Raw genomic sequence first — 15,052 nt, 5'->3', positions numbered from 1 at the left:
CGCCCGGATTCTCCTCCGCCGTGCGGCCCGCCGACTGCTCCTCGCAGGTCTGGGGGAGCCCCAGCGACTCCACCTGGTGGCGCCCCAGCGTCTCCAGGGCGCCCCGCACCGAGTCCAAGTGGGCGGGGAGCACCCCGCGCCCCGCGCCCGCGCGCCCGCCCATGTCTCTGCCCGGCCGCGTGTCCCGCCTGGCACCGCTGCGCGCCGCGGGGCGACTGCTCCGCGCCCCGCGCCCCAAGCCCACCCCCGGCCGGTGCGCGCCACTCTGGGCCCCGGGGGCTCCGGCTCCGAGCGTCGGGGTGCGCACCTGGGGTCCCCTGGCCATGGCGGCCAAGCTGGACCTGACCACGGCCACCGACTGGAAGGAGGCCAAGGGTAAGTGGGGGTACGCAGGAGCACCGGGCGCTTGGCGAGGGGGACCCCCGCTGCGCCCCGCTCCACCAGCCTGCCCGGGAGGCCTGGAGAAAGAAGTTTGGACCCCACGTGTCTCAATCCGGACACCCCCAAATCCACAGACACGCCCCCCTTTCCTTCCGTGCGCCCGGCCCCACCCGCTGCTGGACCCTTTCCCCAAGTTTTAGGGGCTTTAAGGAAGATGGGTGGGCTGGCCCCGCTGGAAAGCGGGGGACCCCAGAGATGAGATCACTCTGGGATCTCCCCCTGACGCTACACAGAAGGGAAATTGAGGCCCCGGCTGACTTGCCCAAGGTCACAAGGTTTGTGCCAGGCTGGGCTGAACTTTTAGCCCCCCCTGGTCCACCCCACTCTGCACCCCCGAAAAACTTGCACTGCGTTTTTGGGCCAGGCAGTGAGCGGGGGACGGGCCCTGAGACAACTCTGAGGCCTGGGATCTGTCTCCGGTGCGCACGGAGAGTTTTTGCCTCTTGCAAACTTGGGGACACTTGCAAACTTGGGGACACTTTCACTATGGGGTGTCACGGTGTCTGCTTGCACGGAGCCCCCATTTAGCCCTCCTCTAAGGGCTCTAGTCGCTTCCCTTTCTTGGTGTTCAAGAGAAATCCGAGGCTGGGCCTTGCACCCCAGTGGAGAGGGAGCCCCCCACTCGCGGGCCCAGGCGGGCTGCCTTCCAGTGGCCTGTCCACTGCCCTTCAGACCGGCCCCGGGACAGGATGCCTGGCCAGGCCGGCTCCCCTTTCAAAAGTGCCGAGGAGGCGCCCCATTGGTCGGAGCCGAGAAGGGGGATGTGTGCGGCCAATGGGGAGGCGGCCCCAGGCAAGAGTGGCTCCCCACGGTCTTGGAGCTCTTGGCCCTGGTCCTGGGCACTCCGTGTTCCCGTCCCTCCCTCCCCCGGCCCTGGCCCAGGGACACTCTGTGGACGGAAAGGTAGGGACAGCCCGGACCCGTGGCACAGGATTGCCTCACCTGTCAGAGAACACCCGCTCCCCATCCTCCCGTCACCCCCGTTTTCTGGGTGTCCCCTGAAAAATAACTGCGGGCCAGCACTGTCCAGGCTACCCTGGGGGGTCTCTTTCGTGCATGCATTCATTCATTCATTCATTCGATGGATTTGTCAGAGGAGGCAGAGGAAGGGTTCCTGGTCCTGTGAGTAAGGGAGTGTGTGAGGCCCCCCATTAGTTCCCTCTTGCTGCTGAGGGGGTGATGAGTCTGGGGAGAATAGGGTAATGGAGAATGAGGCAGAATCAGGACCAAGTCAGGGTATAAGGAGACACAGAGAAGGTGCCCAGAAATGCCAGCCCTGGGTGGGAAGACTCCTCACCAGGCATTGACTAACAGTTATGGGGGTGTCTTCGTTTAGGTGCCAAGGCCCTAGAATGCAGCTCTGTGGGTGGTGCTGGCCAGGACTCGGGGCTGTTTGGATGTCATCACAGGATATGGGGCAGCTGCCTTGTCTGTCCCAGAGGGAGCATGCAACCCAGGACAGGAAGGGAACACCAGAACATATGCCCAACTGAGCCCCACAGGGCGATCGTTGATGGATGGGGCCCTGACTGAAAAGTTCCTCTAATTTCTTTCTTTCTTTCTTTCTTTCTTTCTTTCTTTCTTTCTTTCTTTCTTTCTTTCTTTCTTTCTTTCTTTCTTTCTTTCTTTCTTTCTTTCTTTCTTTCTTTCTTTCTTTCTTTCTTTCTTTCTTTCTTTCTTTCTTTCTTCTTTCTTTCTTTCTTTCTTTCTTTCTTTCTTTCTTTCTTTCTTTCTTTCTTTCTTTCTTTCTTTCTTTCTTTCTTTCTTTCTTTCTTTCCTTCCTTCCTTCCTTCCTTCCTTCCTTCCTTCCTTCCTTCCTTCCTTCCTTCCTTTCTTTCTTTTTCTTTTTTTGGTTTTTGGGTTACTCCTGGCTCTGTGCTCAGAAATGGCTCCTGGCAGGCACGGGGGTCATATGGGATTTGAATCACTGTCAGTCCTGGATCAGCTGTGTGCAAGGCAAATGCCCTACCACGGTGCTCTCTCTCCAGCCCTGTCTTATTGATTTTTGGGGGGGGGGTTGTTGGACCACACCCAGAATGCTTAGGGGTTCCTCTTGGCTCTACACTAAGGATCACTCCTGGCAGGTTTGGGGACCATATGGGATGCTGGGGATGGAACCTGGGTCGTCTGCCTGCAAAGCAAACCCCCTCCCCACTGTGCTATCCCTCTGGTCTCTTGTGTTTTGCCTTTTACTTGGTTCCATGAGGAGATGGAGGTACAGTGTGTTACTTGCTTGAAAGGACCCACAGTTTGCTCTTCTTTCGGAGGGGAGCTGGTTTAGGCCACACCCAGCTGTGCTCAGGGCTTACTCCTGGCTCTGGACTCGGGGATCACTCCTAGTGAGACTGACTCGGATGAGCTAAGGGGCTGTGGGGACCTAGCACAGATAGGCCATGACCAAGGCAAACCCCTGCTCTGGTGCTGCCCTGTGCCACCCCTTGCTGCTATGTAGTGTGGGCGTCCTGCAGTCTGTACCCCAACTCTCTGGAAGTCAGCAGTGTGACCTAGTGAGCCAACTCATAGAGATGGAAACACAGCCCAGCTTCTGATTGATTTCCTTATTTTTTTATTGTTTGGTTCTTTTTTTTTTTTTTTGGGCCACACCCGGCGGTGCTCAGGGGTTACTCCTGGCTGTCTGCTCAGAAATAGCTCCTGGCAGGCACGGGGACCATATGGGACACCGGGATTCGATCCAACCACCTTTGGTCCTGGATCGGCTGCTTGCAAGGCAAACGCCACTATGCTATCTCTCCAGGCCCTGTTTGGTTCTTTTTTGGGGAAAATCACTTCTGACTCAGTGCTCAGGTATTATCTGGCTTGGTGCTTAGGGTCACTTTTTTTTTTTTTAAAGAAACTTTATTGATTGATTGATTGGTTTTTGGGCCCAGAGGTTACTTCTGGCTCTGCACTCAGAAATCGCCCCTGGTAAGCTGGGGGACCATATGGAATCCCGGGAATTGAACTAGGTCCTTCCCGAGTCGGCCACATGCAAACACTCAACTGCTGTGCTATCTCTCTGGCCCCTCAGGGTCACTCTTAGCTTAGTGCTCAGGGATCATTCCTGGTTCAGTGCTCAGGAATCACTCCTGGCTCTGAGTTCAGGGATCCTCTTGACTAGATGCTCATTCCTGGCAGGCTCAGAGAACTTTATGGTGGGCTTGAGCTTGAGCCCAGGTCAGCTGTGTGCAAGGCAAGTACTTACTACACTCTCCGGCCCCTATGTACAGTTGGTAGGAAGCAACTCTACCAGCAGTGAGTCTCAGGGCCTCTCCAGGTGAAGTGCAGTCGTGGCTTTTGGGTTGTTGGTGGCCCCTGGGGATGTGTGAGTGGTTTGGGGAAGACATTTTGCCTTGCACACAGCCAACCTAGGTTAGATCCCCGGTATCCCATATGGTCCCCCGAGCCCGTCAAAAGTAATTCCTGAGCGCAGAGCCAGGAGTAACCCCTGAGCACCACCAGGGATGGCCCAAAAACCAAAACCAAAACCAAAACCAAAACAAACCAGGGGCCGGAGAGATAGCATGGAGGTAATGCATTTGCCTTTCATGCAGGAGGTCATCGGTTCGAATCCCAGCGTCCCATATGGTCCCCCGTGCCTGCCAGGAGCAATTTCTGAGCCTGGAGCCAGGAATAACCCCTGAGCACTGCTGGGTGTGACCCAAAAATCACACACACACACACACACACACACACACACACACAACCAACGAAACAAGAAAGAACCCTCTAGACCAGAAGCTTGGCGAGATGAAAGGTGATCTTGATGGAGGGCAGTGAAATGTGGGGACCCCAGACCCCAGGTTCTTTCGTTTTTCACAAGCTTCATTTGAGCATATTTACAACTGCTCACCCCACATGCCATGGTCCTGGGTGCTGACAGAAGATGGGGTGACCTTAGGGAGTCCCCTGTTGAAGGGGTTGTTTTTTTTTTTTTTTTTTTGGGCCACACCCAGTGGTGCTCAGGAGTTACTCCTGGCTGTCTGCTCAGAAATGGCTCCTGGCAGGCACGGGGGATCATATGGGACACCGGGATTCGAACCAACCACCTTTGGTCCTGGATCGGCTGCTTGCAAGGCAAACACCGCTGTGCTATCTCTCCGGGCCCTGTTGAAGGGGTTGAGGGAGTGATTAATGGAAGTTTGGTGGGGAGAGGGGAACTTGGTTTCTGGGGCACCATGGGGATAAATGTAACTGCATGTGCCTGAGTGAAATGGGGGCAATGGGGGGTGGACTCAGAAGAGGGGGTTTTATGCTCAAAGGGTTTGGGGAGATGCCACTGGCTGTTCGGTGCGGGCAGGAGTGGCTGGACACAGGAACAGCAGTGGGGTCCTCGAGGAGAGTGGGCACAGGAGTTAGTGGATTGGGAGTAGACCTCACACCAGAAGAGGAGTTTGGATCTACCAGGGGTCCTCAAACTTTTTAAACAGGGGGCCAGTTCACGGTCCTTCAGACTGTTGGAGGACCAGATTATAGTAAAAACAAAAATTATGAACAAATTTCTATGCACACTGCATATACCTTATTTAGAAGTGAAGAAACAAAATGGGAATAAATACAATATGTGGCCCGCGGGCCGTAGTTTGAAGACCCCTGATTCTAGCCCATTTATTCACTCTAAGAACAGGGATTTTTTGTTTGTTTTGTTTTGTTTTTGGGTCATACCTGATGACGCTCAGGGGTTACCCCTGGCTATGTGCTCAGAAATCACTCCTGGCTTGGAGGGGCCATATGGGACACCGGGGCATCGAACTGCGGTCTGTCCTAGGCTTGTGCAGGCAAGGCAGACGCCTTACTGCTTGCTCTGGTCTAAGGACAGGGTTTTTATACATTTGCTTTAGCAAGTCATTATTATTATTATTTTTTTTTTTTGGTTTGGTTTTTGGGTCACACCCAGCAGCGCTCAGGGGCTACTCCTGGCTCTATGCTCAGAAATCGTTCCTGGCAGGGGCCGGGAAGGTGGCGCTAGAGGTAAGGTGTCTGCCTTACAAGCGCTTGCGTAGGACGGACCGAGGTTCGATCCCCTGGCGTCCCATATGGTCTCCCCAAGCCAGGGGCGATTTCTGAGCTCATAGCCAGGAGTAACCCCTGAGCGTCAAACGGGTGTGGCCCAAAAACCAAAAAAAAAAAATCGTTCCTGGCAGGCTCGGGGGACCATATGGGATGCCGGGATTTGAACCACCATCCTTCTGCATGCAAGGCAAACGCCCTACCTCCATGCTATCTCTCTGGCTCCTCTTTTCTCTCTTTCTTTCTTTCTTTCTTTCTTTCTTTCTTTCTTTCTTTCTTTCTTTCTTTCTTTCTTTCTTTCTTGTTTTGGGCTCACACCTGGCAATTCTCAGGGGTTACTCCTGGCTCTACAGTCAGAAATCACTCCTGGCAGGCTCGGGGGACATATGGGATGCTGGGATTCGAACCACCATCCTTCTGCATGTGAGGCAAACGCCTTACCTGCATGCTATCTCTCTGGCCCCTCTTTCTTTTTTTTTTTTTTTGGGGGGGGTTTGTTTTTGGGCCAAAACCAGCAGCTCTCAGGATTACTCCTGGCTCTAAGCTCAGAAATAGCTCCTGGCAGGTTAGAGGGACCGTATGGGATGCCGGGACTCGAAGTTGGGTCTGTCCTGGGTCAGCCACGTGCAAAGCAAAAAGCCCTACTGCTGTGCTACCACTCTGGCCCCAACTTTAGCAAGTCATTCTGAGTTAACAGGGAAGAAGGGGATGATCAATAGTTTACATGTATAAAACATGTTGGCTTCTGTGAGGTCCTTCTGTGACATCCTCTTGAATACAATGATTACAGTACTTAATGATCTTTACCAGAGAAGCCACTTATTTATGGCCTAGGATTTTACAATACCCTAATTTCCCAAAGGCTTCTAAGTCTGCTGAATCAGCTTTGTGGCTTGAATGCCCAGTTCCTGTTTTCCAGGGGGTCATTCGTGTGTCTGTTTACTGCATACCCAAGCTGGGTTTTGTTTTGATGCAAAGATTATCTTTACAACCAAGGGGCCAGATGCTCTGATTCTTCTGTAATTTTCACACCTTATCTCCTATAACATTTCTTTTATTGGAGGGGGGGTCACACCCGGTGGCGCTCAGGGGTTCCTCCTGGCTCTGTGCTTAAAAATTACTCCTGGCAGGCCCGGAGAGATAGCACAGCGGGCGTTTGCCTTGCAAGCAGCCGGTCCAGGACCAAAGGTGGTTGGTTCGAATCCCGGTGTTCCATATGGTCTCCCGTGCCTGCCAGGAGCTATTTCTGAGCAGACAGCCAGGAATAACACCTGAGCACCGCCAGGTGTGGCCCCCCCCCAAAAAAAAATCACTCCTGGCAGACTCAGGTGACCCTATAGGATGTCGGGAATCGAATTCGGGTCCATCCAGGTTGGCAGCATGCAAGGTAAACCCCCTAGCGCTCCCTACCTCTGTGCTATTGCTTGGGCCCCTTCCTCCTATAGCATTCCTATCCTGATTAGGAAGGCCTCGAATAATAAGGCCTCAGCATATTTTCTTGGTACTAGGAAACAGTTTTGATTTGCATAAGTCATGGTGGCTTTAGAGGGACTCAGAGAGATGTCATTAGAATGCTAATAAAATGGGGCCGGAGAGATAGCATGGAGGTAAGGCGTTTGCCTTTCATGCAGGAGGTCATCGGTTCAAATCCCGGCGCCCCATATGGTCCCCCGTGCCTGCCAGGAGCAATTTCTGAGCCTGGAGCCAGGAATAACTCCTGAGCACTGCCGGGTGTGACCCAAAACCCACAAAAAAAAAAAAAAAAGAATGCTAATAAAACTATGTCTCGTGGCCGAAGAGATAGCATGGAGGTAAGGGGTTTGCTTCTCATGCAGAAGGTCATTGGTTCGAATCCCATATGGTCCCCCGAGCCTGCCAGGAGCGATTTCTGAGCGTGGAGCCAGGATTAACCCCTGAACTCTGCCAGGTGTGACCCAAAAACCAAAACAAAGTACAAAAACAAAAAACAAAAAACTATGTCTCAAATGAGAGGGGCGAATTTAAGCCACAACCTCTATCAATAGCCCCTTTATGGGGCTGGCGCAATGGCGCAGCTGTAGGACATTTGCTTTGCACCAGGCTGACCCAGGACATACCTCAGTTTGATCCCCAGCATCCCATATAGTCCCCCAAGCCAGGAATCGATTTCTGAGTGTATAGCCAGGAGTAACCCCTGAACATCACCAGGTGTAGCTCCAAAACAAAACAAAACAAAACAAAACAAAATCCCCTTTACCCTAAGCATCTCGTGGCAATTGTGGGTACAGGCAACCAAAGGCTTTTTGAGCCTAGTGCCCTTCCTTAGCCATGATCTCTAGGCTAGGGTTCCTTATACAGAGGTCATGACAGGGAGGAACAGAGGTGGTGGGGCTTGGGGGGGAAATGCTCAGAAAAGAGTGGGGCTGGGGGTGCAATGCCAGGATCATGAGGGACTTTGAAGGCTAGAATGATAGTCCAGTGGGAAAGGTGTTTACCTTGCATGCGGCCCACCTGGGTTCGATCCCTGGCATTTCACATGGTCCCCTGAGCACTGCCAGGAGCAATTCCTGAGCACAGAGCCAGGAGTAACCCTTGAGCCCTGCCAGGTATGGCCCCAAAACAAAACAAAAAGATAAAGAGAAAGTTTGAGAGTCTGGAACCAGAGTCAGACCTGTGGAGCGGGTAGAGGAGGAGGAAGTGGCTGCAAGGAACTGAGTAACTGAGGGGGCCATCGAGGCAGGGCAGACTCAGAATATGTGGGGTTCTGTGGCTCAGCCAGGAGGGCCACTGTGGGGGAGCATGTGGCTTGTGTGGAGACCTTGACTTGGCCTTGGTGGCCGGGTGCTGCCAGACAGCCTGGGGGAGATGCAGAGAGAGGAGGTGAAGGGCTGATAAGGGCCCCTTGCTAGTGAGGGGTAGGGGTCTGTATGGTGGATAAAATTGGGGGACACTGAACCGCTTGGGAGAGCCCTTTCCCCAGCAAACCTGGAGTGGCTGCTGACCACCAGGGGGCACTGCAGGCCTGGCAGGAGCCTCCTGGGAGGGGAACTTTTTCTCCAGTGGCCAGGTCTGGGGGTGTTGGGGAGACCCCTAGAAGGCCCCTTACCCCCATTCTGCTCTGTGTCCCAAGCCCAGGTCTTCATGTTGCTTCCCACTGCCAGACTTGGTGCAGTAGGGGTGTGCCCAGAAATATTCATGAAGGACTGATACCTGCACCCGTGTTCTCCATAGGGGCTGGGGTAAGCCCACAGGGGGGCTTCGGGGTGTCCCCATTAACTCTGCATCTGTCCTCTGCTCAGTAATGAGGGAGGAGCTTCTGGACCCCATTTTTACGACAAACCCCATTGTCCTTCCCCCATCTTCTAAGAGAGACTTGGCCAGCCTTCAGCCCTGTGTAGGAGTTGGTACTCCTGGAAGGTGGCTCTGGAGAGGGACGTGGGCCGGAGGATCTGGGGAGGACTTTGGCTAGGGAAGTGACTTTCCTGTATTATGGACCCCTGAGGCACTTGCAGGCCTTGGCCCCGTACCTGTCCCTCCCCATACTCAGTTACACATATACAAACACGTATTCACACACACACTCTTTTGCTTGTTTGTTTTGGGGCTTCTTCTTTTTTTTTTTTTTTTTGCTTGTTTTTTGTTTTTGGGTCAGAGCCGGCAGTGCCCAGGGTTTACTCCTGGCTCTATGCTCAGAATCGCTCCTGGCAGGCTCAGGGAACCATATGGGATGCCTTCTGCATGCAAGGCAAATACCTTACCTCCATGCTATCTCACCGGCCCAGGGCTTCTTTTGGCAGTGCTTAGGGGATTACTCCTGGCTCTGCACTCAGGTATCACTCCTGGTGGTTTCAGAGAACAAGAGGGACCATATACCACATTTACCAGGGATCGAATTTGGATCAGCCACATGCAAGGCAAATACCCTATCCACTTTTGTTGTTGTTATTTTTGGGCCACACCCAAAGGCACTCAGGGGTTACTCCTGGCTCTGTGTTCAGAAATCATTCCTGCCAGGCTTGGGGGACTATATAGGATGCTAGGGATTAAACCCGGGTCAGCTGTGTGCAAGGCAAAATGCCCTACTCACTGTACTATATCTTTGACCCCTCACCTGCCTTCTATCACTGGTCTCTCACACTCATTTTTTTTTGGTTTTTGGGTCACACCTGGCAATGCTCAGGGGCTACTCCTGGCTCTAGGCTCAGAAATCTCTCCTGGCAGGTTCGGTGGACCATATGGGATGCCGGGATTCGAACCACCATCTTTCTGCATGCAAGGCAAACGTCCTACCTCCATGTTATCTCTACGGCCCCAGGTCTCCCACACTCTAACACACACACACACACACACATATGAAAATTCACACCTACTACATGTGATCAGACATGACTCACATATACAAACACCTAAGTTCTGTTACATGCACCTGTATACTATGACACACAGTGAACCTGACTCAGAGCCTAACCGTGTCCCTCTCCTCATTCGAAGCTCATGGGCCAGTTTCCCAGGGCTGGGGTTCTGGGGTTCCAGCAGCCCTTGTGTGTGTATGGGGAAATCTGTGGTAGTGGGGTGTGGTGGGCAGTGGAGCAGTTTCAGGGCTCCTCCCTTTAGTCCTGAGTTTCCCCAGGCCTTTCCCTGGTTCTCACTCTAGTGTGCTCAGCACCCGTGGTGGACAGGCCTGGATAGTTGCAGAGACTCGGGGCTCATACAAGTTGAGGAACACCCACTTGTCTGAGTTTGCTTCTCCCACTTCTCACTGCTCCGCTCTTGAATTTCTCTCTTGTGGCCTCTATTCTTTGTCACCCAGAGGTGTCTGGGACAGAAACAGGGCAAAGGTGGCAGAGATGGAAAAGCCTGACAGCAGGGCTGGGTTCTAGTCTGAGTTTCTGGGTGCCCCCATACCAGCAGGGGGCAGGAACAAGCTAGCAGCCTTTAGTCATAGGAGATCGTGGTGCTGGAGCCATAGCATGGCAAGGAGAGTGTTTGCCTTTCTTGCATCTGACCTGGGTTCAATCCCCAGCATCCCATGTTGGGCTTCTGAGCACAGCCAGGAGTAATTCCTGAGTGCAGAGCCTGGAGTAAGGCCTGAGCACCCCTAAGTGTGGCCCAGAAAAACACAGTCATAGGGGATTAGGCCCAGGAAAGTCAGTTCTCTCACTGATGAGACCTAGCTGCCCCCTCCAGCTATGGCTCCCCCAGCCCACTTCCTCATCTGTAGAATGAGAACAATCCCAGAGCCCCCTCGATGCACCCTGAGCTGGCTCTGCAGTGCCAGGTGGATGACAGTGGTGGGTCTACTGGTGTGTGTGTGTGTGTGTGTGTGTGTTTGCCAATGGATGAATTTGGTGCCCCATGTCTGGCTTGGCATGCAAGCAGAAACTCGAACATTTTCTGCAAAGAGGGTCTTCATCTTCAAGACTAAGGCACTGGAGGTATGGGTCCAGCAGCAAAAGGGACAGGAGTAGAATTGAGAGTTTATAATCTCAGGGTCAGGGCTGGAGAGATAGCACAGTGATAGGGCATTTGCCTTGCACACGACCAACCTGGGACAGACCCTGATTTGATCCCCAGCATCCCATTTGGTCCCCCAAGCCTGCCAGGAGCAATTTCTGGGTTCAGAGCCAGGAGTAATCCCTGAGCACCGCTGGATGTGGACCAATAAACAACCCCCCAAAAAAACAACAAAATAGAATCTCAGGGTCCCCTCCTGTAAAGAAGGCAGGAGTGGGACAGGGCCTGTTGTGGGTTGGACCAGACTGGGAGAGGCGCCCCATACTCTATGTGGGTGGAGCCAGGCTGGGCAGGGCGGGACCAGAGTGGAGTGGGCGTGTCTGAATTGTAGGGGCGTGGCATGTTGATTGTGGGCGTTGCCTGACCCGTAGGGGGCGTGACAGGGTCATCACAGAAGGATCTAGCCTATAGGGGAGGGGCCTATTGATTATGGGCGGGACCTGGTTGGTGTGGGCGGGGCATCTAGTTCCAGGCTTCTAAGCAGGAGTCCCATCAGGAATGGGCAGTGGGAGAGAGAGGGGTGCAACTGCACCCTGACTCTGACTGTGTCCCCTGCCCTGCAGCCTTCTTGAAGGGCCTGAGTGATAAGCAGCGTGAGGAGCACTACTTCTGCCAGGACTTCATCAAGTTGAAGAAGATCCCCACATGGAAGGAGATGGCAGCTAAAGGTAGGGGCACCCTAAACATAGGAGGACTCAGTAAGCTGGACACTATCTGGTTGAGCCCTCTGATGAGGTGACGTGGGGGCTGGGACCATGGGGTGTCCTGGGGTGACCAGGCAGTTGACCTGGTTTCCTGGATGCAGACCAGGCACTCAGCCCACACAGGCAGCCTCAGCATCCAGAGCTGTAAAATGGGAACGTGGTCTCACCACACCTGGGGACCACATTGATGGGGACCTTCCTGCTGCCACTGCAGGGCTGGGCGCTCCCTGGGGATGGACCGTGCCTACCAGGGTCCCTGAGTCCGGTGACAGGCTGCCTTTGAGGTGGGGCTTGCAGTGACCCTAGCTCTGCTGGTTCCAGCAGGAGTCGGGAAGGTGGAGGACCCCAAGTACAAGAAGGACAAGCAGCTCAATGACAAGGTCTCGCTGTTCCGCGGGGACATCACCAAGCTGGAGGTGGACGCCATCGTCAATGCTGGTGAGTGCAGCGGCCACGGCTCTTGGAGGCCAGGAACAACCTCGCTTGGGTTCTGAGTTGAATGAAGGCCTCTGGCTCTAGGGAGCCTCGGGGGCCTGGTAAGGACAGGAGCTGTTGATGCTGTTCCCCTGCTCTACTGGGGTGCCTGGGTCCAGCTGCAGAAAACAGAGCTGGGAGACCTCACCCAGCTATTGTTCTGCTTCTGTAGGACCCCAGCAGGAAATGGAGCTGCTGAGGACAGTTTGGGACAGGATCCTGTGATCCCTCCGTTCCCAGGTTGGCAGGCCTCATGCAGTTTGTTGGCATGAAGCAGGGGCTAGTGGGGACACAGGGGAGCGGCTAATGTCCCTTGGGGCAGCCAGTCCTATCCTGAGGCGTGCATGTGAGCTGAGAGTCTCCCAGAAAGGTAGGTAGTGCCTTCCACTCAGAAACGGGCTGGGGCCAGGGTAGCCCCTCTTTTCTGGGCTCTGGCTGTCCAGCTCCTTCTCTTCTGAATGTTCTTGGGGTGTCCTAGAGTGCAGGGGTGTGTGGCATGGGCTGATGAGGTTGCTGGTCATTGCAGTGTAGCTGGGCCTGGGCCCTCTGGGGCTGCCCCAGGCAGTGTTGGGAGAGCCAGACAGCACCCCCTGCAGGTGCACCCTTCTTCCTGTGTGGGTTTCTGTGCTCTCCAAAGACAAGCCCCTGGTCTCCATTATAGAGGCCTGGATGATAGGTGGTGATAAGCTCTGTGATTCAAAGGGAGTGTCCTGGAGCTGTGATGGGAGCCTATCTTTTGCCATCTGCTCCCCAGCCTCAGGGCTGGCCTGTGCAACACCCCCATTTCTATAGTCAGTCCTTGGTCTTTGTCTCACTGGGCATACTAAGAGGGAATGTGGGGGGATGCAGGTGGAGGCACAAGGAGGTCCCCCTCCTTTTTCCTCTCCCTCCCCTGGCCTTGGGCTTCACCTATGCCTCGGCTGGGGAAGTGGTCAGCCTTGCCCTGTTTCTCTAGGCCGCCATTCTCCACACACCTGCCTGCATCTTCCTTTTCTCCTCTGCACATGGTGGGTGCTCCAGAATCCCCCTATGGGGGCCAGAATGATTGTACAATGGGTAGGGTGCTTGTCTTTTTTTTTTTTTTTTGGTTTTTGGGCCACACCCGGCAGTGCTCAGGGGTTACTCCTGGCTGTCTGCTCAGAAATAGCTCCTGGCAGGCACGGGGGACCATATGGGACACCGGGATTCGAACCAACCACCTTTGGTCCTGGATCGGCTGCTTGCAAGGCAAACGCCGCTGTGCTATCTCTCCGGGCCCAGGGTGCTTGTCTTGCACGCAGCTGCTGTGAGTTCAATTCCCAGCATCCCAATTCCCTGAGCCCCACCAGGAGTGAGTATAGAGACAATGAAACCTGAGCACTACTGGGTGTGGCTCAATCCTTTCCCCCCAAAAAATACCTGTGGGCAACAGGAGGGCACTCAGAGCAGAGAACCTGCCCTCACTGCCCACCGGCCTATCCCAGAAAAAATGGTCAATATCCATTGCCTGCCTCAGTTTACCCCCAGCACTTCCTGGCCTGTTTTCCTGGGATCTGTTTATATTGCGGTTAAAACTAAAACAAGGAAGGGCCTGAGTGATAGCACAGCGGTAGGGCAGTAGGGCATTTGCCTTGAACGCAGATAACCCAGGACGAACCCCAGTTCGATTCCCGGCGTCCCCTATGGTCCCCGAGCCAACACTAAAACAAGGGGTTGAAAAGAAAAACAAAACAAACAAAAACAAAAACAAGGGGTTGCAGGCAATGGTACAGTGGGTAAGGCGCTCGCTTTTCCATGTGGCTGACCTCATTTCAGTTCAGATTGGACTCCTGGAACCCCCTACGGTCCCCCCAACCCCATCAGGAATGATCCCTGAGTGCAGAACTGGCAGTAAATCCTGACCCCCCCAAACAAAACAAAAACAAACAAAAGCCTGAACCAAGAAAAATAAAGGAGCCTTTTGGAGGAAGGGCTGAGCCTGCCTGGAACCCCTCAGTTTGGGGATCCTACACAGAGCCGAGGGGCCCCTACCTGATCTCCCAGCCTCTGATTCAGAGTCATTTTGGTACACACCCCCCCCCCCCCCCCCCAAGCCTTACCTTCTTCTTACTTTGCCCTTAACCAGATAACCAGAACTGGAGGGGGCATTCCCTGTGTGTGGCTCGCCCCTTGCCACTGCCCGCCAGGGGGCAGCAGAGATCAGGGCCCTGCGCTAGGCAGCCCCTGGTTTGGTTGGTAGGTAGGTGGTGGGATAGAGCGGCCATAGAGCGGCCGGTGTTGGGTATAGAGCGGCCGGTGTTGGGGATATAGAGCAGCCGGTGATGGGGCTAGAGTAGCCGGTGATGGGGCTAGAGTCCAGACCGGCCTCATTTGTGGCTGTTGCGGGAATGCGGTCTGTGCTCGGTTTGCAGTCAAGTTCCGGGCAGGAAGCGAAGACGCACCCATTAAACCCTGTTTGACTCGATCATCATCATTAGCATGACTAATTGCTTCTCCTCAAACCTCAGCCTAGGCCTGAGGGTGGGGGATCTGACATTTTCAGTGTCTAAGCCAGGGTGGGGGGAATCAGACGGGGTTGGGGGCTGGAGGCTAGCTGGGGGTGGTGTGGGGGGCCTCTCTTTGTACCTGTGCTCCATGTGGCAGAGGTGGGGGGTGTCATCATTGCCCCCAGTCTGGCCCAGCTGAAGGGACCATGGGGCAAGCATGCAGGGGAGCTGTGAGGGGCCTGTGAGAGAACGTGGGGTCTGGCCTGGAACCCTCTATTCAAAAGAGCTGTGGGGAGGGTGTTTGCCTTCATGCAGCCAGCTCCAGTTCGATCCCTGGCACCTCATATGGTCCTCTGAGGCTGCCAGAGAACAGAGCCAGAAGTGATCCCTGAGTACTGTTGGTGTGGCCTAACCCCCCCCAAAAGATCTGTGGGCTAATGGCTCCTGTCTGGGTCCATGTGCTCTGCA

The 15,052-nt window shown here is 54.3% G+C and overlaps 1 protein-coding gene across 3 annotated transcripts in view; it reads left to right on the top strand.

Annotated features, from left to right (window-relative positions):
- Window positions 1–15,052, top strand: part of MACROD1 (mono-ADP ribosylhydrolase 1) — a 99,139-nt gene continuing 84,087 nt past the window's right edge. Inside the window, exons 1-3 of one of the 3 annotated variants that reach the window (XM_049779808.1) lie at window positions 1–375; window positions 11,505–11,609; window positions 11,970–12,083. In XM_049779808.1, the coding sequence (XP_049635765.1) occupies window positions 162–375; window positions 11,505–11,609; window positions 11,970–12,083 (433 nt within the window). In that variant the 5' untranslated portion in view covers window positions 1–161. Of the gene's footprint in view, window positions 376–11,504; window positions 11,610–11,966; window positions 12,084–15,052 lie in introns of all 3 variants that reach the window. The other 2 variants (XM_049779807.1, XM_049779809.1) reach the window with 2 other exon arrangements.

This window comes from Suncus etruscus, chromosome 9 (genome assembly GCF_024139225.1).
Source record: "Suncus etruscus isolate mSunEtr1 chromosome 9, mSunEtr1.pri.cur, whole genome shotgun sequence".
NCBI classification, from domain to species: Eukaryota; Metazoa; Chordata; class Mammalia; order Eulipotyphla; family Soricidae; genus Suncus; species Suncus etruscus.
This window is presented reverse-complemented; position numbering and strand designations above follow the sequence as displayed.